Here is a 22032-nt window from a genome sequence, read left to right as displayed (position 1 = left end):
ATAATACTTTCAGCAGATTTTCATAAGCATTTTTAAAAAAGTAATCTCCACCCCCAGCGTGGGCCTAGAACTCAGGATCCTGAGCTCAAGAGTTGCACGCTCTACCAACTGAGGCAGCCAGGTGCCCCCAAAAGCATTTTTATTTGACTGATATCTTATTAAATTGCAGAGTGGGACTTATTTTCATTAACTCTATTTTATAGATGAGGAAGTTGAGATTCAGAGAGCTGAAACAATTTGCCCAAAGAAACAGAAGTTTACCGTTGTCTTGTTCTTTCCAGAACATTCCATACCTACAGCTCCAATGAGGCACATGAGGAAGAGGAGTCCAATGCAGAAGAAGATGTCTATGTTCATGCGCCTCTCAATCTTGCTGCGTTTGTACCGTGGGCCACTGTTGTTCAGCATGGCTTTTGTCTCATGGCCTTTGAGAGAAAATGAGGTAATAAGTCTTTAGCATCTGTTTTCCTCTGGCCTGGATCATATCCTTAGCTTTTCTCACGGAAGCTTACAATAGAAGAGAGGCTTCTTCCTCTAACCTAAATCTTTCCTGCCTCAGGGAGATGGCTGAGAACAGCTGTAGAGGCCTCACACAATTTGTCACCATATGTTTACTGAGAATCACCTCCACACCAGACACTGTGGTGCACACTGATAGAGCTCCTAAGCACAGGTTGTACACTGCACAACTCAAGAAACACCCCTCATTTTGTAGTTGTTTTAGATTTGTAGGTTTACCATGATAAACTTCTGCAAATGACAGTAAGCTGACTGGAGGAAAGATTTTTTTTTTTTCTAATTTGCACAAGGTAACTGTTATGGGCTAATTGTAGGATACAAGGATGAGGCAGATGACTCACATTTTGGTGAAAATATTTAAGAAAACAAATAAATAATTACAGTTAGTAGTAACTCCCATGAAATACACAATGAGCTAAAAAGTAAGAGATGGTGTTAGAGAACATGGTCAGGGATGGCTTCTCAGAGGAGATGACATATAAGGGACATTTGAAGGGAGAGAAAAGAGTTGGGCAAACATAGTTTTGGCCATACGGGTGGTAGGGGCCAAAGGCCTCTACCCCAGCATTAGCCTTGAGCCACTCTACACCTATCTCAGAATTCTGCATAAAACTTTGTTCAAAGTGGGACACCTGGGTGGCTCAGTTGGTTAAGCAGCTGCCTTCAGCTCAGGTCATGATCCCAGCGTCCTGGGATCGAGTCCCACATCGGGCTCCTTGCTCAGCAGGGAGCCTGCTTCTCCCTCTGCCTCTGCCTGCCATTCTGTCTGCCTTTGCTCGCTCTCTCCCCCTCTCTCTCTCTGATAAATAAATAAAATCTTTAAAAAAAAAAAAAAACTTTGTTCAAAGAGAGGACAACAAAATTTGAAAACTATCAGTCTCATCCAGTACCCTTGTTCCAGTTGGAGACTGGGGATCAGAGAGTAGAAGAGACCTGCCTGACGGGAAAGAGCCCTAACGTCAGAGCCGTACTGAGAACCCAGCATTCTGATTCCTACTCTTTCTCCTACCAACTGTGCTACCCAGGCCACACAGCTAAGAGCTGAGAGCCAAGTTGAGATTTTGTCTTCAGACAGAGCTTGTCCTTTGGGGCTGTTAAACGTAAACACCATGTTATAGTCCTCGGCAAATTAAAAAACAAAACAAAACAAAACAAAAACCAACACATATTTGCTGTGCAAAATTAAAGAAAACCAATATATTCGCTCCAGCAGTGAATGGCTCTACTGCTCTTTAGCTGGTTGCCTTGTGGATTTAAAGTGGCAACAAAACAGTAGGAGTGAGCAAACTCTGGGCTTATTAATCAGACTCAAGTTGCTGTAGTTTTAAGGGGGGTTTCCACAGCAATGAGCACAGGCTGACTGTGCTGATGGTACTGTGGCCTTCCCACCTGCTTCAGGCACACCTCACATCGGGGTCCTAAGACCTCCCTCTTTACCCACCTGCTTCCCACCTTCTGAGAGCCCACTATTCTTTTGGTAAACAGGCTCCCAGGGAAGGCAGTATGATGCAATGGTTGGAAGGTGGTCTCTAGAATCAGAGCTTATCTCCGTAGAGACTTGACATTGGGTTATAAGGAATTAATCTTAGGAGACAAATCACTTTGGGTGAATTAATCCCTTTGTACCTCAATTTCTCATCTGCAGAATGAGAGACAATAGTTGTATATGTGTGTTTGGGCAGGAGAGTGAATTGATATACACAAAGTATCTGAATTACTTCCTTATACACAGTGGGAGCTCAATATATATTTTTTTGTGAGGAGCACACACCTATGTTGGATCTCTTCCTTCTGAAGGCTCACTTTGGCCTTTTTGAGCCTTTGACTCTGAGGTGCTCCTATTTTGTTTGTCCATATTGTCAGAGGAGAGACTATGACTCTAGACCAGTTGTTCTCAACCAGCAATGATTTTATTCCCCAGGGGACATCTGGCAATGTATTGAGAAATTTTAGCTTGTCACATCTTAATGCCATCTCGAGGCTAGGGATGCTGCTAAACATTTTTGGAATTCATAGAACCCTATTCTTGATGGATAGGGCAGAGCATTTAAGCATCAATCTACCTGAAGATTGATCTCCCAACCACAAAGAACAATCTAGAACAAAATGTCAATAGTGCCAAGGTTGAGAACCTCTTACTCTAGATCATTATATTGAAAAAATTAGTATCATTTTTGCTCACATTTTTTGAGAGTATAATATGTGCCAGGCACTGTGTTAAGCCCCTTTCACAGACAATCTCATTTGAATCTTATAACCCTACAAGGTGAGAACTATTAATACCCCTGTGTTGAAAGCTTAACCAACACACTCAGGAACATGGCAGCCAGCCAGTAGATTTCACCCCCAAGCAGCCTGACTCCTAGAGTCACGATTTACTCTCTCCCAAATCTTCCCCTCATTTACCATGTTCATCACACACTCACAGTTTTGCTTTTGATCAGGCAGAGAAGCAAACTCTAAGCCCTTGTGGGATTTTTTGGTGGAGTGGGGATTGCTTCAGAGTTTATCTTTCATAGATCTACCAGATGGCATTGAACTTCATTGCCAAAGACCCTTGAAAAGATTAACCTCAACTGTCAAACAGTCCCCCTCCACCAAGTTAGGGAAAGCTAGCTAGACTGGGACATCACTTGTTTAAAAATCTGTTTTTCTTTGACAGTTCCAAAAAGTGAATCTTCAGGTAGATTGATGTTTAAATGCTCTGCCCTATCCATCAAGAATAGGGTTCTACGAATTCCAAAACAAATCAAACCAAAGAAAATACCAAACAAGCAAAATATTTCAAGATGTCCTAGTGAGTGGGAGACCCAGGAAAACATAATTTGGGGTCTTCCAGCAAAGGTAGACACTCCAGGAAGACTGAGTTTTCTCTGCAGAGGAAGAGTCTCTAGTTGTTGGTGTAAGAGCTGAAATTTATTGAGCACCAGCTGAGTGCTGGGGTGCTAGCTAAGTGCTGGGTATACAGCAGTCTCAAGACGGCCTCTCAGACTTCGGGTTCATTGTGAGAAGTGCTGCCAGGTTTTTAAAATTTCCATCGGAAAGCAAGATCAAAGTGGAAAGGAGAAGCTAGAGCACCACGAAATGAATAAGTAATACACACAGAACTGCAGAAGGAACAACGAAAACACACTGAGTGCTCACTGTGTTAGAAGTAATTTGTTTTGTAGATTGACCCTCACGAGTACGCTGTGAGGCTGAACCAAATGTTCTTCCCATTTGCTTAGATGAGGAAACAGAGGCACAGTTTTCACACAAAGGTGGAGTTGTTAAGTTTGGTGAGATTATTATTGCTCAGGCTCAAGAAAGCACTCTTCATCCTGCCTTTGGGTCACAAGACCATGAGAGATCAATGAGCATGAACCCCTCCTGTTCAGATGAGTGATGTTCGCCTGGCATCTAAGTACATCTCCTGTGAACCAAATAACCTGCTGTGATTCTAGTCTCACTTTGCTTAGCTGAGAAAGGGGAAGTTGCTTGTACCCCTCAGAACTGTTGTGGCTTCCCACTGGCTGCAGGCGGATTTGGAGGAGCTGGAGAAGGGAGGACCAGGGGAAGGACAACAGAAGTCAATGACCTGCATAGATGACGATGCCAATAGCCACCTCGGTGTTTCTGATGGTACAGCCTCGAAGCAGAAGACTCTCGCTGCCAAAGCCTGTCCTTGTCTGGTCAGGATGCTCCCTGGGGATGAAGAAATACCGGGAGTGGTTTGGTGGCCTCTTCATGCTATCACTGGTTAGTGTCACAGAATTAGAAGTGGTGAGTGAACACGATCTCTCTCCTCCCTTTTTTCAGAAGAGCAATGGGTATTATTAACTTGGCATCTGGTTTCCAAGTTCAAGTACAACCTTCATTGCTCCTGGGAATTATCCATCATTATGGAAATCATCATCTACCCACCTCAAAGTCAGGGTTCTGCTGAAAAAGCATTGGCTTCAGTTTTCTCACTCAGAATGGCTTAGTGTGGATAGGATATCCCAAAGACCACACAGTGTTTCCTCAAGCAGCCTCCCCATACTCTGTCTCGCCTGGCTGCTGGGACCAGACCATGGGGTCTGACTGCAAGTCTGCCAAAGCCACCAGACAGTGCTGCCCACCCCCCACTCAGTCCCCTGTGAGTTGGCAAGGGTCCTCTTATGTGGAGCTGCATCTCTCACTTGCCTCTCTCCTGTACCACCCTCCTCTTGCTCTGTCTCTTGTGAAATTAACAGACCTCACAGGAGGGGGACAGTAACCCTCTGTACCACATGGGGGAGGCAACTCCTGAAAGCTGAGAGGTTTTTCCTTGCTCTAGTCTCAGGGGCATTGCAGTTTTCCACCTCACACCAGAAATTTCTAAATTACCTGGGGTCTGACCTTTATCAACCCTGATGCCCTTCCTTTGGGACCATTTAAATTTAAATATAACTTCCCCAAAGCATTAGGGAGAACAAAAAGAATAATAATCTGAGCCCTTAGGGCCTTTCTCTTTTTAGTTCTTCAATACTTCATTTTTCTAGTTCTGGTTATAATTGTTTTCCATTTACTAACTCGGTTAGTCATCACGACAACCTTGGAAGATAGGTTATGTTACCATACCCACTTTGTAAAAAGGGAAACTGAGGCAAGTTCGTAGAGCTAGTAAATGGCAGAAAGGAGATTCAAGTCCACAAAGTCTGGCTCCAGGATGCTATCCTGCCACACAATATGACTTTTAATACCAATTATTCCTTACTGTGGTTATACACTAAGTTTGCTTATATCATTGTATTTGATTCTTCATACTTCTGGGAAGTTAGAAGGGTGATTATCCTTCTCGTGAAAAAGATGAAGCCCAGAGAGGGTGAGAGATTTTTCGAAGGCTGCACACCTGATACGTGGGACATCTTAGGACTCAGGAACCCAGGCCACAGATAGCAGCTGTCATGCTATTTTCACAACACTAGGATTCCCAGAGTAGTGCCCCATTAACTTGCACTGAATTAGAGTCCTTTCCATTTGCAATTCTTTTGACTCTAACATGAGAATGTCTGACAGCTGACTTGGGATGAACTAAATCCACAAACCTCGGGCAGGAGGGATGGCCTCTTTGCTGGGGCAGGTGGCAAGTTCACCTGAACAGATGCAGGCAATGAATCCTCCTCTTTGCCAGGAGCTCTGGCCCTTCTCTGCCTGTCTCCATCTGTGCTGTCTGTGCATTTTAAAATAATTTGGGTTTAAAAGCCGCTGTTCCTCTTGTATTGTTCTTATCCTTTCCCCTCGCTCATTGTTCCTCTTGACAACACAGGCCTGAGAATATGTGGGCGGAGAGAAAGCACAGACATCTGCCTTCCAAGAAGCCTCACTCCAGACCTGATTGGTCAAGAAGTTGCCTTACCAAGATGAGCCTCGTCCTGCACAACAATGCAAAACATACTGGGGCTCAAGTGGAAAGACTGGGATTCAAGTCCTGGCATTGTCTGCTACCTGTTGTGCGCCTTTGGGTGTATCTGGAAAGTCTTAGATTATCCCTATCTGGAAAAGGAGGATCATAATCGTCACTTCACTGGGTGGTTGGACAGAGTGAAAGAGATGATGTTCCTTGTAAATACTCTAGAAACTGAGAAAACGCTGTGTGAGGGCTCATATTCTCATCGTTTCCATTGCTCTTTTGTGGTCTATCTTTGCATTAAGACCAGTAGTCTGATATGGGTGCAGAATGACCATCAAATTCTCAGGCCAAACTAAAGTTGAGGCGTAAGAATAACACTGATGACAAGAACGCAGCCGCCATCAACCCTTCACTCTGTGCGAGTTGCTGTGCTGTGGGTTCTGTGTGCGATAAACCACTTAATTCATAGAAAACACAAGTCTCATGATGTAGACCTTGTAATCTGTATTTTACAGAGAAGACAACCAAGGCCCAGAGACGTTAATGAATTTACTCAAAGCCACACAGCTTGTGAGTGAGTAAAACCTGATTTCAAACTCAGGTCTGTCAAACCCAGAAGTCCCCGTTCTTACCTGCAATGCAATGCAAGCTCTGTGAGAACACTGACCTCAATGAAATCTTGCCTTTCCTGAATCAGAGTGTGGTCATGATTCTGATGTTATTTCATCACCAGAGGTTTAAAAAAAAATTAGTAAATTTAACCCAGCAAAATAATTAAATGCCACTCTGGCAAAAAAAAAAAAAAAAAAAAAAAAGGAAAAGTTTCCCAACATTGTTAGTTTTCTTTCTTTATGGTAAAAAGAAAGACACCTCCTCAATCTCTTCAGCCATTTCAAGAAAGGATGTGGTGTTCTAGCTGTAGGGGAAATAGTTACCAGCAGCACAGGGACATTAGAGACTTACATATAACCCTTAAATTTGTTGAGGTGGTTGTTGGGCTTCTCACACACGATGGTGTTGCAGAAATGTTCGGGTTCAAACTGTACATCCTGTGAGGGAGAGAACAGCAGGAGGGCATTAAATCAGAGGGATCTAGTTTTACTAGGAGAGCTAAACACTGTTAAAACCATCACAGCTAAGGCGATCTCTGCTTTGTCGCATCATGATAGTTGTCGAATGTTAGAAGAAAACGGAAATCCTCAGTGAGAAGGAGGAAGCAGATGCACTGAGAATGCTGGCAAGTTGGAAGCACGGCAGAGGGAGGTCCCTGCCCATCCCACAATTCTCTGGCAGGCTTGGGTGTGAGTTTCCAGACCTGCGCCATCCAGCAGAACCTACAGCAATGACAGAAGTGTTCTGAGTCTGTGTGTCCAATATGGAAGCCCCTCATCCCACAGGGCTATTGAAATGTGGACGTATGACTGAGAAAGTGATTTTTAGATTTTATTTCACTTTAATTAAATGGCTACCTGTGGCAAGTGGCTACTACATTGCACAGGCACAATCAAAAAGAGATTATAAATTGCATCACCTAGAGGTAACCAGAATTAATATTCTTGAGTATATAATTACTTATAGCATTTGAAAAAATACAATTTTAAAAATATACCAACGCATACATCTATATATGGGTATACATACATTTGTACATTTCAAAAAAAAAATGATGGTGTTCATGTAAATTGGAAATTTTCAGATATTAAATTTTTTACACAACTTTACTAACACCTGCATAGAAACCTGTTGTGTGAATGCCACCACATTTATTTCACTATTTCACTATGGCACATTTATATTGTCTCAATTTGTTTTTCTATTATGAACATGCTGTAGAAATTGTAGCTAATAAAACACAATAACAGCATTTACTGTATTCGTTTCTGCCAGCTGTTATGATGAGAACTTTGCATATATTATTTATTTTTAAGCTTACGATTATTCTGTGAAGTAGAAATACCAATTATCTCCTCTTTAGGAAGGGAAAATCCATGGTTCAGAAGGGTAGACAGGCTGCCTATGGCTGTCCCCGGACCGGGATTTGAATCCAAGTCTGACAGGAGGACGCCTGTCCTTTACTTGCACAGCACTGTCCCCCAGGGAACATTCTCATAGCAAAGTACTTCAGACACATGCTTGCCTTTTTCTCCATGATTTCTCTTTCATTAGGTTATCTAGGTATATAAAATTTTACAATCTAGTAGGGGAGGGGAGATCTTGATTTCTACCCGCATGGGCTAATTCTCCTTTTACCTCTTGAGCCTCAGTCTCCCATCTGCGGAATGGGGCTAACTGCACATTCCCTGTCTGTCTCATTTGTGCCCCAGCGGACAGAATCCACATGGAGAGTTTTAGCAGGTGTAACATGCCACGCAGTAGAAGGAAGGAATGCTAAAGGTGGGGTGAGAAATGGTTTCTTGGGTAGAGCTTTTAGCATGGGGACTGAATTTATTGCTGAAAGTTTCAAGGTACAGCTGTTCAAAGGGGCAAATTGATTAGAAGAAATGACAGCATTTTCTGGCTTCGTATAAATATACTGTCCATTGGATCTGTGGGGGCGCCAACATAAATAAACTCTCCACTCACTTGAAATAAATTACCCATCCAGGAGTTTCTAAAAATATGGCCCTTTTCTCTCCAGGTATTGATTCTTTCAGGGACAAACACTTGCCGAGTCCTGAGATGATGACAAATCACGCTGTAATTTGTCAGCTGCTTTCATGCCCCTGATTAAGCCGTGCGCTTCACTCCGATCCATATCACTCGGCTCATTGCTGGCTTTCTAAATCCAAATTCATTTCAGGTATGAGTGGCAGTGGGTCTCAGAGCTAATGATCCTGCTGCAGTGAGTCCTGGGTGTCTGTTGAATCCTACCTACCTGGCAGATGCCAGCAATATGAGGTTGGCCTCCCTTGTCCCTGTGCTGGGGCTTCCCAGGGACCTTCTTCCTCAAGTGTCCCTTGTTCTCGTTTTCTTCGGGGCACTGGCCTTGGGTCCTCTCTCCATCTCCCTCTTTTTCTGAGGAGGTGACCCTTTCTAGCTACCTGTCCCCTGGGCTCCTTACTTCCCTCCCCAAAATGGGCTGTAAAGAGGGGCATGTGGGTCTTGCCGTCTTCAAAGATAAGCTCTGGGCATTGCTGGCTTTGAAGGACTTGCTGTAGTCACTCGGGGAGCTGCTAGGAGAGTCCAAGGACAGGAGGGCATGGAGGGACCTGCCAAACCCTGCAAGGTCCTTACATTAGCCTTGTTCAGGAGTTTCTGATTCCCTTCTGATTTATTACAGCACAGATTTTCATAACTTGTGGATGAAACCCACCTGTCCAACATTTCTTTCTGACTCCGCTCTTCATCAAAGAAAGCCCCACTAATAAGCAAAATGGCCTGGGGAGCCATCAGGGTCCAGGAAAAGATAACCCCTTTCCCGAGAGGAGTGTGTGTGTCTCTGCCACCCTTCACGCCAGACCCTCCTCCCTCAAACACTTCCTATACGTATACCAGGCACATGTCATTAAGTTCTCACAGTGACTGTAGGAGACTTTGAAAGATGTGCAAATAGAGAATGAAGTAAAGCGATTGTCTTAGGGTTGGTAAGTAACTGGTGTGACTGTGGTTCTCATCTTCGGAATCCAAAGCCAATTATCATCACTGTTGTCTCTGTGGTCATCATCTTGACTATCATCAATACATTTAATCCTCTCTGTCCTGTTTTTATTATTGTTGCTTTAGCACTTATGAATGCTTGTTATGTGCTAAGAACCAACTAAATATTTTATACAAGCTATTGCCTTTAAATCACGTAATAACTCTATCAGACAGGGACTATTATTGTTATTATTTTTTAAAGATTTTATTTATTTATTTGACAGAGGGCAGGATAGCACAAGCGGGGGAGTGGCAGAGGGAGAGGGAGAAGCAGGTTCCCCACTGAGCAGGGAGCCCAATGCAGAGCTCCATCCCAGGACCCTGAGATCATGACCTTAACGGAAGGCAGAGGCTTACCTGACTGAGCCACCCAGGTTCCCCAGGCAGAGACTATTATTATCTCTATTTTACAAGTAAAGGAACTAAGGTTAAGGAGACCTGGTAATTTCCCCAAAGACCTACAGCTAGTAAGGTGAGAAGGCAAGCTTTAACTACGGGACTTCTGATGCCATACAGTTTGCTCTTTTAACAATGGTGTTATTTTGATTCACAAAGGAAAGATTAGTGTTTAAGATCTTCCTTTGGGGGGCGCCTGGGTGGCTCAACGGGTTAAGCCGCTGCCTTCGGCTCAGGTCATGATCTCAGGGTCCTGGGATTGAGTCCCACATCGGGCTCTCTGCTCAGCAGGGGGCCTGCTTCCCTTCCTGCCTCTCTGCCTACTTGTGATTTCTCTCTGTCAAATAAATAAATAAAATCTTAAAAAAAAAAAAAAGATCTTCCTTTGGGAGGGGGGTGGTCGGATGAGGTAACTGAGGGGTGGACATTAAGGAGAGCATGTGATGTAATGAGCACTGGATATTATATAAAACTGGTGAGTCACAGACCTGTACCTCTGAAACCAATAATACATTTTATGTGAATTAATTGAATTTAAATAATTGTAAAAACTAAAAAAAAAAGATCTCCCCTCAGCTCTATTTCCTTTCCCATGTTTCTTTTCCATTTTCTGTAATTGAAGTACCTGATATAATAAATTCATAAATGTGGAATTAAAAAACAGACCCCAAAAAACTGAGCCCGTGGATATAGAGAATGGCTTGGTGGTTGCCAGAGGTGGGGGTGGGTAAAGAGGGTCAAAAGGTACAAGCTTCTACTTAAAAAATAAGTAAGTCATGCAGTGCAATGTACAGCAAGGTGACTATGGTTAATAATATCGCATTGTATATTTGAAACTTGTTAAGAGAGATCTTAAAAGTTCTCATCACAAGAAAAAAATTGTAACTGTGAGGTGATGGACGTTAACTAGACTTATTGTGATTTCACAATATATACAAATATCAAATCACTGTTTCTATACCTAATACTAATATAATAAGTCAATTATATCTTAGTAAAAAAATAAGTAAGCCCCAGTGCCTGGAAATCATCATTATTATAATCATCATGATCACCTGACCCTTCTTAATGGGAGTCAAACAAGGAAGCATGAAAAATCTAAACTACATCATATTGTCAGGCTGACCTTTGATTTGCCTCCATTAAATGCTTTTATTTGATTGTTTCTAAAAGACTTTTACATTTTATGAAATTTGTTTCTTAGAGTCATTGGCTTGGTCTTATCCTTTTTTCTAGTATCTACATAAACATCTAGTTGGTAGGCAGTCAAGGAATTTCTAGACCAGGGTATCTCAACTTTGGCACTACTGACATTTGGGGCTGGTTAATTCTTTGATTTTAGCAGCATTCCTGGCCTTTACCAACCTCATACCAGTAGCCCTCTCTTTCTGCCAGATGTCATAACCAAAAATGTTTATAGACATTTCCTGGGGTAGAACGGAGAATTGCTCTAGAATCAATTTCAGACTAAGGAGATATAAAGTTGCTAAGATTGAGAACACACTGTATCCTATCTGTCCATCAGGAGAGGGCATGATAGCATTTTTTTCCTCTTTTCTTTTCTCTTCAATTGGAAAAAAAAGGTTAGATTTTATGACTGGGAGTTCCTAATGATTGAATGATGAGAAATCTGTATATCTCACTCTATCCTACATATACTATAGAAACTATTGTATAAACACGGTGGAGGTTTCCTTACAATATATGTACCATGCCAAGGTTAAAAATAAAAGGAGATTGATAATGAAAAGACATGAATTCATTGTCTAAAATCTAGTAGAAAATATTTAGAATATACCACAACTAATGAGAAATGCAAGGTATTATGTTTTCCAAGTGTATTTGCATTTTAAAGCAGGGTATCTATGAAGGGTAGAGGTTAAGACACTACCTAAATTGGGACATTCTTTTGAGGAAATATATCTATATAGACCTATATATTTTGAGGAGATATCTATATAGATAATGATCTATATAGATATCTCCTCAAAAAATATGTATATATTTAATTTTTTTAAGCATTTAAGAAGTTTTTTTTTTGCCACCTCCTCTATGAAGTCCACCCGAATCCCCACAGACTGTTTCACCCCAACCAATGAGAATTTGTCCTTTTTATGTGCTTCCTTACCACACTACTTTTGCCTCCATTAACACTTCCTCTACTGCCAGCCTCCTCTGATGCATCTCTCATAATACCTTGAGGCAAAAGGCATACCATCAAGATTTGTTGAGAGAAGGTTAGTCCTGGAGAGGGTGGTGTGAGGAATGTATACATTGAAAGGTGATGGATGAGGAGATGAAGGAAGACCTCTCTGTAAGAGACCTCTCTGTAAAGACTGCCCAAAGCAATTAAGAAGAGCCCCAGGCACAAATTCTTAACTTTGATTCATAGGAATAAGGCTGCTTCTTATAAGGAAATTCTTTGGCTCAACTTAAAAAAAAAAAAAAAAAAGTTGTTAAAGAAGTAGATCCCAACATTCCAACATGGGCCAAACTGGTCTCCAATTCATTCATTCCTTCATTCATTCACTCACTCATTCATTCACATATTCAAAAATTTAATTGAATTCCCATAATATATGAGCCACGGGGGAAAGTGAGAGAGAATCAGAAAGAATGGAGAGGTTTTTGACACAAATCAGTTACTGCAGTCATAAAACAACTCAAAGTTCTCAGTTTAGCCCAGGTGTGTCAATGGCAGTATCTGGGAAAGCAGAGGAAAGTGAGCCAAGTGCGAGTGTGAGATGACTCTCTGGAGTTAAGGTATCCACTGACTTATGACCCAGAATCAACAAGCTGCATCCTCTGAGGCCCATCAGGAAGGTCAAGATTTAACAAAGAGGCTGAAATATGGTCTAGTAACAAGAACGGGCCATTTCCCCTGCACTAGTCTCAATTTTTACTTTTCTAGGCCTATTTTCCTCTATTCTTCATAAATGAATTTCATGTTGATTCATAAATGTGATTACATATGTATGAATGATGTTTCCAAATTGTTTGTAGTGGGCAGTTGTTTTCTGGCTACCCGCCTTCCAGTCTACTCCCTTTTCATTAAAAGTCCTTTCACTTCCTTATGGGAAACTACCTCTCCTCCATGGTTTGTAATCTCGATGGGACTCTACGTCAAGATGCCCTGCCCATTAGACTCTCCCAATGTGGGACTTTGACTCGAGGGGAATGACTCAAGGAAGAAAAAACAATGGAGATCATTAAGTAGTTGCTGCTCCCAATACTTGCCTTTGCACTGAGGCTCTGGTTCTTGTTTCTGAACCTGGTTTTCAGCTTTCCTTTGATTCTGTGAGCCACATGGTACGCTTCTCCCCCTCCACCCTACCTGCCCCTGCATTTTTGCAAGGTTACTATTTTGCTTAAGTTAGCTGGGATCATTTCTGTTTCCTGCAAATACAGAAGTCTAATCGAAACAGTGGCACGTCCCACGTGATATATCAGTCCCACAGATATATCTTGGCCTTAATGATTTTTATTTATTTGGTAAAATTGCAGTTCACAGAATGCTGTCCCTTATTGACCTGCTTTTATTCACTCTTCCCAGCTCTCCTGTGAAGTGCTGAGGACAAGTCAGCCCCACTTTATTGGAGAGAAAATTCCGTCTTGCTTGTATTAAGTGGCTTGTCTAAGAGTACACAGCTCAAGAGCACCCAAGTTTGTCTGATTCTAAAGGTTACACATGTTCTTTGCTTGGCATTAGCATTTAATGCTGTCTGCCCAAAGGAAAACCCTCTTGGCCTTTCCTTTATCATGCTTTCTTTGTAGATTTTCCATATTGATAACTTTCTTAAACTTTCATTGCCAGGCCCAATAGGACCCATGTGTCCACCACAGACTGTAGCAATCTGTCTTGCTTGGGACAATTCTTAATATCCATGTCATTCACTTGGAACTTGTAATATCTTATGCTTCTAATTGCTAAATACCAAGCTATTTCTATAAGCCAGCTGGTAGATTACACATTGCAGCTTGTCTATAAATCCCTATACGCAGCAGGATGTTGTCCAGAGACAGCAGAAACATAAGTTTCATACATGGTTTTCTAATTTCTTTCTTTAAAAAAAAAAGATTTTATTTATTTGAGAAAGAGAGAGAGAGAGCACGAAAAAGGGGAGGGGCAGAGGGAGAGGGAGAAGCAGACTCCCACTGAGCAAGGAGCCTCATGCAGGGCCTGATCCCAGGACCTAAGATCATGACCCAAGCTGAAGGCAAATGCTTAACCCACTGAGCCACCCAGGCACCCCAGTTTTCTGATTTCTTTAGGAATTCTTGAGATCAGTAAATTACAAATCCAAAGTCATGGTACCTTTTTGTTTTATTTTCTTAAGTAATGGACACTGAAAGGACAATTGCTTTCAGGTCGGAGGGCTTAGGCAGGGCAAGGTTATCAAAGATTTTTGATATTCATAAAGGGTCTTTAAATTAAAAAAATAGGTGCCCATAGTCTTAAGTTCTTAGAAGAGAGAGGTACATTTTACATCACCTTGAAACCCCTCCATAGCTATGAAGAGATATTCAAGAAAGATTCTGTTAACTGGAAATCAGCTAAAGAAATCAGCTAAATTCCTTAAACACAGAATGTGCTTATTTATTGAGTTTTCACTTTGAGCCTGTGAAAAAGAAGTATTGAACCAGGGATTGCCAAATTTCTGTGCAGCTCTCATTCTGTTTCTACATGACCCCCAGGCTAGATGACTAGAAAAACCTGCCCATACTAGGGAGAGGATGACAAAGCAGAACTAGCTCATTTTTGGAGCATTCCTGTAGGTGGAGCAAGGTTTCAGGATACACAGACCACACCCCCCAGGTGGCTACCCAGGAGATACACTGCAGGCAACCTTAGGAGGATACTATTTTAAAGTTTTGCTTTTTTTTTTTTTTTTTTTAAAGCTTATTAGTTTGGATAATGCTAGAATCAAATGTTCTTCACGCCCTAGCTGCTAAGCCAAGTGACCAAGGTTTCCTTCCTGGCATACAAATTAGACAACCCTCTGATTTCTGAGAATTCCATCTGAAAACTAATGACAGTTACCAGCATTCGATAACCTTCCTGCTCCCAGTTGAGTCAGAGTTCTTTTCAAGATAACCGGCAACAGAGTGACTGGCAGTTACTTTCCTTTATGACTCTGGGTGAGGAGATGGTCTGCATTACGCAACCACCCTAGGTCTCCCTGTCTGCCCAAGAGATTCCCGCTAAAGTGCACAGATTGGGCTTCAGGATGGGGGATCCTATCTAAGGATTCCTTACAGTCTTGTGTGGACTTTATTCAAGTGGACAGATATTCTGATTCTTATTCAGGGCTAAGACGAAATTTAATCTTGAAATTGTGCTATGACATTTTCCAACCTCTAAGGCAGGGGTTTGGCATGCCAAGTGAATACTGGAAAAAGAATGACTTCTTCTGTCATTCTTAGAAGGAGCCAATTACTAATTATTTGTGGGAGTGTTTGTTAATCATTGTCTTTGTGATTCCCTGTTAGAGTATATAGTCACAGCCTGTATCTCCCCTGTTTAAATCTGAACCTCTAGTGCACACTACGGCACCTGACACAGAGGACCTAATCCATCAATATTTGGTGAATGAATGAGGGACTACATGACGTCTGAAACATGCCCACCAGATGGGCCGTGGTGCCTTCACAGGCCATTGCACAGACAGACCTTTTTTGCATGCCTTTTTCTGGCTATGGATAACTGAGACCAAAAAAAATGACATGAGGGCCAACGTTTTGTACCTTATGTTTCTGGCAAAAGAAGTCACAGAGAAGAGAGTATGAATTCCTACTTGAGAAACTTTTTATCCAGTTGTTCACAAAATATATGATCATAGTGCATCACCCCAATAAACAACACCAAAATGATCTGGCACAGTGTCTGGCAATAAAAGGACCTCATCGGATACTGGTTGGAAAAGTGAATTCATTGAATGAACTACAGTGAGGCAGGCACAATGCTTGAGAGTGACAAAGGTGGTCGATGGGAGCACAGAGGGAGGAATGATTTACTCTGGGTATGTTACAGAGGATGCTGTATAGGCAGAGATAGGGCACATAGGTAAGTTAGATACATATAGCCCTGATTCATAATACGTATTTAGTGGACATTTATTGGTGAGCTGCTCAGAACCCTCCTGCTCCATAGGCTAATTTCGACCATCAAGTCCAAGTAGAGGATGCCACTCTCAGAATCCTTTGCCTCCAGCCAGAGTTAATTGGTTGGTGTAAGGATGGGTACACAGTACGAGCCAGGCCAATCAGTCCCTGTCTTGGGGATCCCTTTCAATTCAGACATCAGGAAAGTTTCCAGTCCTTCTCTGGAGATGAAGCTGTGAGTGTTAGGTCTATATGTGAGAGATGAAAGCCAAACATGGCGAGAAACCCAGACAAGAAGCGAGGGTTGCACTGATGGATTCTAAATTTCTGGTTGACACTACCCTAAGGCCCATTTCACCTTATTTTCTTTCAGTAAATTCTCTTTCCATCAAGGCTACTATGAATCAGAGTTCAGTCACATGCAATGAAGAGTCTTGCCTAATCCTTATAGTAGATTGGTATGGTTCTCCTTTGAGACATCAAATAGTTCCCACACTGGCCTGAAATATTCCCAATTATCCCTGGTGGTTATGACTGCGAAGGCCACTCTTCAAAGGTAAATATGTTCTCACGGTATATGGAGATAGTGGGGAGGAGGAAAAGTTTAAGCTATCATCTATTAACACTTTGCATGATTATATCTTTCACATAATGTAGCAGCAATTCCTCGTAAGGCCCTGAAGGGACAAAAATAGGAGAAGACTTTTTAATAGAAGTTTCCAAATACTGCTAAACACTGGAAAGGGGAGGGGATCTCCAATGTTTATGTGTTTGTGTGTGTGTGTGTGTGTGTGTGTGTGTGTGTGTGGTGCTCATGCTCTAGAACAACTCTGGCCAAAAATAAGTCGGAGGGCTATCAAAAATAAAAGTAAGTTTTTTTGTAAGGTTATTTCCTTCCTGATCTAATTATTATTATTGCAAATAATTACAACCGAACTTGTATAGTTGCAGTATTTTCATATCTGTGAAAATTGTATTTACTTGAGAAATAAAATATACACATAAAAGGATCTAAGAATCCCTTCAGCAATGGGAAAAATAATCATGTACATCTGAACTGAGTTCCAATTTTGGCATAACACTGCATTCGTGGGGTAATCTTTGATAAGATTTAGTTTTTCTGCAATTGTTTCCTCATCTTGAAAATGTTACTAATCCCTTCATTTTCTACTTCCAAGGATTGCTGTGAGTGTCAAATATCCAAGGGGACTGTGTAGTAAAATAGGCTGTGTAGTACAGTGGCTAAGGACTTTGCCTAATGTGAGAGAAGGGTTTACATATTTCATATTGATGAGGTTGTGTAAAGACCTCTAGTCCTGAATTTCAAGTATCAGCATAAATCTTGATTATTTAATCTTTAAAAAGTCCTAGTTGTGTCCATTATGGCATGGAAATAATGATCAATCCAATAGCTGTATATACCTCTGACATATCTTATTGTGATTTCTAAATCCTATTTTACATTGAAAGGGACTCGATCTATTAAGACTACAGGATCATGACAAAGAGCTCAGAAGCCAACTCATAGAAGGTCTCACCAGCTAAAAATGGGGTAATCAATAAAGATAACAACTGCACTGATTTGACACATGTCAGATCTGTTTAAATCCATCAGTGCACATTGATACTAAAAAAGACAAACTCACTGGTCACCTTTTGCAAGATGGGAGGGAATCAATTCATGCAACGGTGACATATACACTCCCACACACAAACCTAACCTGAATCAGATTTAGGCATGAGGTCTAACTGCTATTTTTTTTTAAAATATTTTATTTATTTTATTTGACAGACAGAGATTACAAGTAGGCAGAGAGGCAAGCAGAGAGAGGGGGAGGAAGCAGGTTCCCTGGTGAGCAAAGAGCCCGATGCGGGGCTCGATCCCAGGACCCTGGGATCATGACCTGAGCCGAAGGCAGAGGCTTTAACCCACTGAGCCACCCAGGCGCCCCTCTAACTGCTAATTTATAGAAATATAATGAACAGGGAAACACATTTAAATGACACAGCTGGGAGTCAATGCTGATCAGCAAAATCCAGACTGTAGGAAATTTTACAGGACCAACAACCTGATTTATTCAGCAGCAAAAACTGAATATACAAGAAAAACAAAAAAAGAAAGCTGAGCAGGGAACCCCTAGAGTAAAAGAGAAACTTATCTAGGTCTTTAGACTTACTTGGATTCTTATTCAAACAAACTGGAAAACACTGAACACTGACTTGAAAGCTGACAGCAAGAAATTAATGCTAATGTTTTAGCAGTGACAATGGTATCATTGCATGTTTTAAAAACCATATCTTTGAGAGATAGATTAATTAAAGTGTCTATATGTGGAATGCTGCAACACTGAAGTTTACTTCAAAATAATCTGCAGAGTGAAGAGAGTGAGGCTATAGATGAAACAAAATTGGCTATGGTGGTTGTTGAAATTGGGTGATGGGCACATTAAAAATTCATCATACTATTCTCCCTACATTTGAATGCACTTGAAAATAGCCATAATAAAATGTTAAAGTAAGGGGTGCCTGGGTGGCTCAGTGGGTTAAGCCTCTGCTTTTGGCTCAGGTCAAGATCTCAGCATCCTGGGATTGAGCCCCGCATTGAGCCCTGCATTGGGCTCTCTGTTCAGCAGGGAGCCTGCTTCCCATCTCTCTCCGCCTGCTTCTCTGCCTACTTGTGATCTCTGTCTGCCAAAAAAATAAATAAAATCTTTAAAAAAAAAGAAAAAAATGTTAAAGTAAAATAATTCTGCCTGAGTTTAAATCCAAGCTCAGCTCACTGCTAGGAGGGATACTTAACTGTTCTTGCCTCATTTGTCAAGTGGGGATATTCAAAGTGCCTACCTCGCAGGGTTATTTATGGAGAGGAGAAAAATAATAGGTCTAAAACACTTAAGAGACCTGCCCATGGCACACAGTGTATGATCAATCAACTTATCTATTGATATTACTTATTATCATTATATATCGTGATGTAGATTTTATATTGAAGGAATTCTAGAAAATATGATCTCTGCTCAACATCAAGCAGTGGTCAATTGGTAAAAAGACTTTCATTCTTTTTTTTAAAGATTTATTTATTTATTTATTTATTTATTTATTTATTTATTTGATAGAGATCACAAGTAGGCAGAGAGGCAGGCAGAGAGAGAGGAAGGGAAGCAGTCTCCCTGCCGAGCAGAGAGCCCTATGCGGGGCTCGATCCCAGGACCCTGGGATCATGACCCTAGCCGAAGGCAGAGGCTTAACCCACTGAGCCACCCAGGGCCCCAAGACTATCATTCTTAAGGGAAACTTGCAACAGCCTACCATGGGCAGGTCTTATTACAAAATCCCCCAGGAAAGGAGATTTTTTCCTCTGGTTCTCAGGGCAGGCAGGGTTGAGAGGATAGCTACCTTTTGCTTCTTTCTAGGTGTGTCATTACTGAAATGAGAGGGTGATAAAGGACTCCCTATCTTCCCTCAAGTCTTTCAGCAAAGTGCTCTGCTGCCTAAATATGTTAAAGTCAGTGCACACCTTCACTGTAGAAGATCTGAGCTCCCGTGGTTCTTCCTAACTGAGAAAATGGCTTAAAATCACTAACCTTCGTGGAAGGCAAGCTAGTTAAAAGGGAAAGTCAATTAAAAATCTTTAATTTGGGCAATAAACAGATAAGCACAATTATTACATCAGTTGATGATGCCCTAAGCCAGAGTTTTCAATGGTCTGCTGTGCACAGCCGTCATGTGGGGGATCTTGTTAAACTGCAGATTCTGATTGAGTTTATGGTAGGGCCTGATATTCCACATTTTTAACAAGCTCCCAGTTGACAGCGAAGAGGCTCACCCACATATCATACTCGCCATGGTAAGCACTTGGCTGGCCACTAGGAAATGATCTGACACTCAGTTTAGTAGGACTTAGGATTCAGTGATTTGGATAATAGACAGCCAGGAATATCTTTCATCTGAAATATTAATTGGAAGAATTCATTTCTGATTCTTTGGCTTTGGTATTTTCTATTTACCAAAATAAAGGCACATACTTCTTTTCACATACTCTTTTCTATTAAATGCCTCCTACTCATCTTGGAAATCCTTTTAAGAAGAGATTTTGGGTATCAGAAGGTATCAAAGAGAGAATGGTATAATTTAATTCTCTAATAAAGTCTCCTGACCTGCTCAGAAGACCTTAGCATAAGCCTAATTTTGGATTCCTTCTCTTTCCTCAGCAGTGGGATGTGGGAATAAATATTTTAAGAACAGGTCAATAATTTTGTGAATTCAAAGATCACCCAGCATGATAAAATTCTAAATTGAAAAAAAAAAAAAGTTGGCCTTGTCCAACTTGAATTCTAAGAAAAGGATTTTGAAAGCGACTCTTTGGCAACCTTGAGAATGATGTGACTTGTCACAGGAGAAAAATATTTTTGAGAAGCTCTTTTATGTTTATGATTTTATTTGAACCTATATAGGAAAGGGAAGGATGAATTGCCTAGGTCCTTCTCTGTTTACTGTTCAGCTACTGTGATCATGCATGCTCCACAATCCATGTTAGTTTTCCTCCCAAATTTTCATGGGAATGCTAAAATTATTGTGCCAAAAAATAGTTCTGAAAACTCAGGGTTAAAGAAAGTTTAAAAGATCTGTTGACTGCAGATCTTCTTAGAGACCTTGCTATGTTGATGTACATTGGACCCTCTAAGAGGGGTCCACAGGACAGTTTTTCCAATCAGATTTGACAATGAAACTTGTTTTCTAAGAACTATCTCTTGAGATAAGCATTTGGCACACTCTGTCTTGAGAAATGCTGATCTAGGGGAGCTGGGACAAGGTTGCTTATCAACTCTAAATTAACAAAATATAATAATCTCTCATCATCTTCAAGATGGTAAAAATGGGTATGGGTGTAAAGATGGGGTGGGAAGTTTCTATAAATCTCTGTTAGTAGAAACCCTTTTGGCAAGGTGAAGGTTTTATAGACATTAAGGGTTAGAGGGAAAACTAAGAAATGCTTTTAAAAAAAAAAATATTTTTTACTACTTATTTTTTAAGATATCAAACTTCCCAACAAACCATATCTGTAGGTGCTCAAAATCTTCTCTGAGACAATAGTGAAATATTCTACTTCTATTCCTCAGTTTTCATCTGTAAAATGAGGATAGTAATATCTACTTCATAGGGTGGTTGCAGGGACTAAAAGAGACAATGTATGGAAAAGCACAGGCACATCTAAGAAGCATGGAGATGGTAGTTCTGTTCTTATTATTAAAAGTGTTTTTTTGTGAGTGCTTGAGGTGACACCTTCCTTTTGTCATACAGGTCTTCAAAAAAGCTGGTATGTGGTAGGCTCATGGCATGATCATATGGGAGAGCATTTAAAAATATGCATGCCCGACCCCTACTCAGTTCTAGAGAGCCATAATGTAGTGATAATGGGGAAGAATGCATATATATTTTTAAAATTTTCTTCCTGTGGTGAAGATGGTACATCTTGAACACCTGTAAGATATTTGGACCAAATCCCTAAATTGTGATTCTACGTCTCCTGCAGTAGTCCTCGAGTATGTTCTGTGGAACAAAAGTTCTCTGTGGTGAAATGGTTAGAGATGCTACATACCAGTCTCCATCCTCTCCCCTCCTTGAGCTTTCTTAAATTACCTGAGATGTCAGGCAGTACTCTGTGAAATATTTGAAAATTTGTAACCTATTGTCTTCTACTTTATGATTTTGCAACATATATTTATCCTGCAACTCTCCATGTCTGTCCAACACATTTGAGAAATGCTATAGTAAAGAGGTAGAAGAGAATTCTACTTATGTTCAGAGATCTTTTCACACTGACATAAGGGAGAAGCAAGGTAGCAAAGGGCAGCCCAAATTCCTCCTTCTTAGAGAGCTGTCTGAGGCTACTTTTTAATTTTTAAATTCTATTTATTTATTTATTTATTTAAAAGAGTTTATTTATTTGTTTGAGAGAGACAGAGAGAGACCAATGGAAAGATGGAACCTGCAAAATAGCAAGAAAAAGCAGATGGCAGCAA

At 41.0% G+C, this 22032-nt stretch overlaps 1 protein-coding gene across 4 annotated transcripts in view; it reads right to left on the bottom strand.

Annotated features, from left to right (window-relative positions):
• Nucleotides 1-22032, bottom strand: part of ATP10B (ATPase phospholipid transporting 10B (putative)) — a 262323-nt gene that overhangs the window by 59074 nt on the left and 181217 nt on the right. For all 4 annotated transcript variants that reach the window (XM_082724635.1, XM_082724638.1, XM_082724636.1 and 1 more), the window contains 3 exons: nt 6836-6921; nt 4097-4203; nt 294-425 (listed from right to left, as the gene is read on the bottom strand). In XM_082724635.1, coding sequence (XP_082580761.1) covers nt 294-425; nt 4097-4203; nt 6836-6921 — 325 coding nt within the window. The remainder of the gene's footprint in view (nt 1-293; nt 426-4096; nt 4204-6835; nt 6922-22032) is intronic.

The sequence above is a fragment of the Mustela nivalis genome, assembly GCF_964662115.1.
Source record: "Mustela nivalis genome assembly, chromosome: 3".
In the NCBI taxonomy this organism is placed as follows: domain Eukaryota; kingdom Metazoa; phylum Chordata; class Mammalia; order Carnivora; family Mustelidae; genus Mustela; species Mustela nivalis.
Note: the sequence above shows the minus strand (reverse complement) of the source record. Positions and strands in the feature narration are given on the sequence as shown.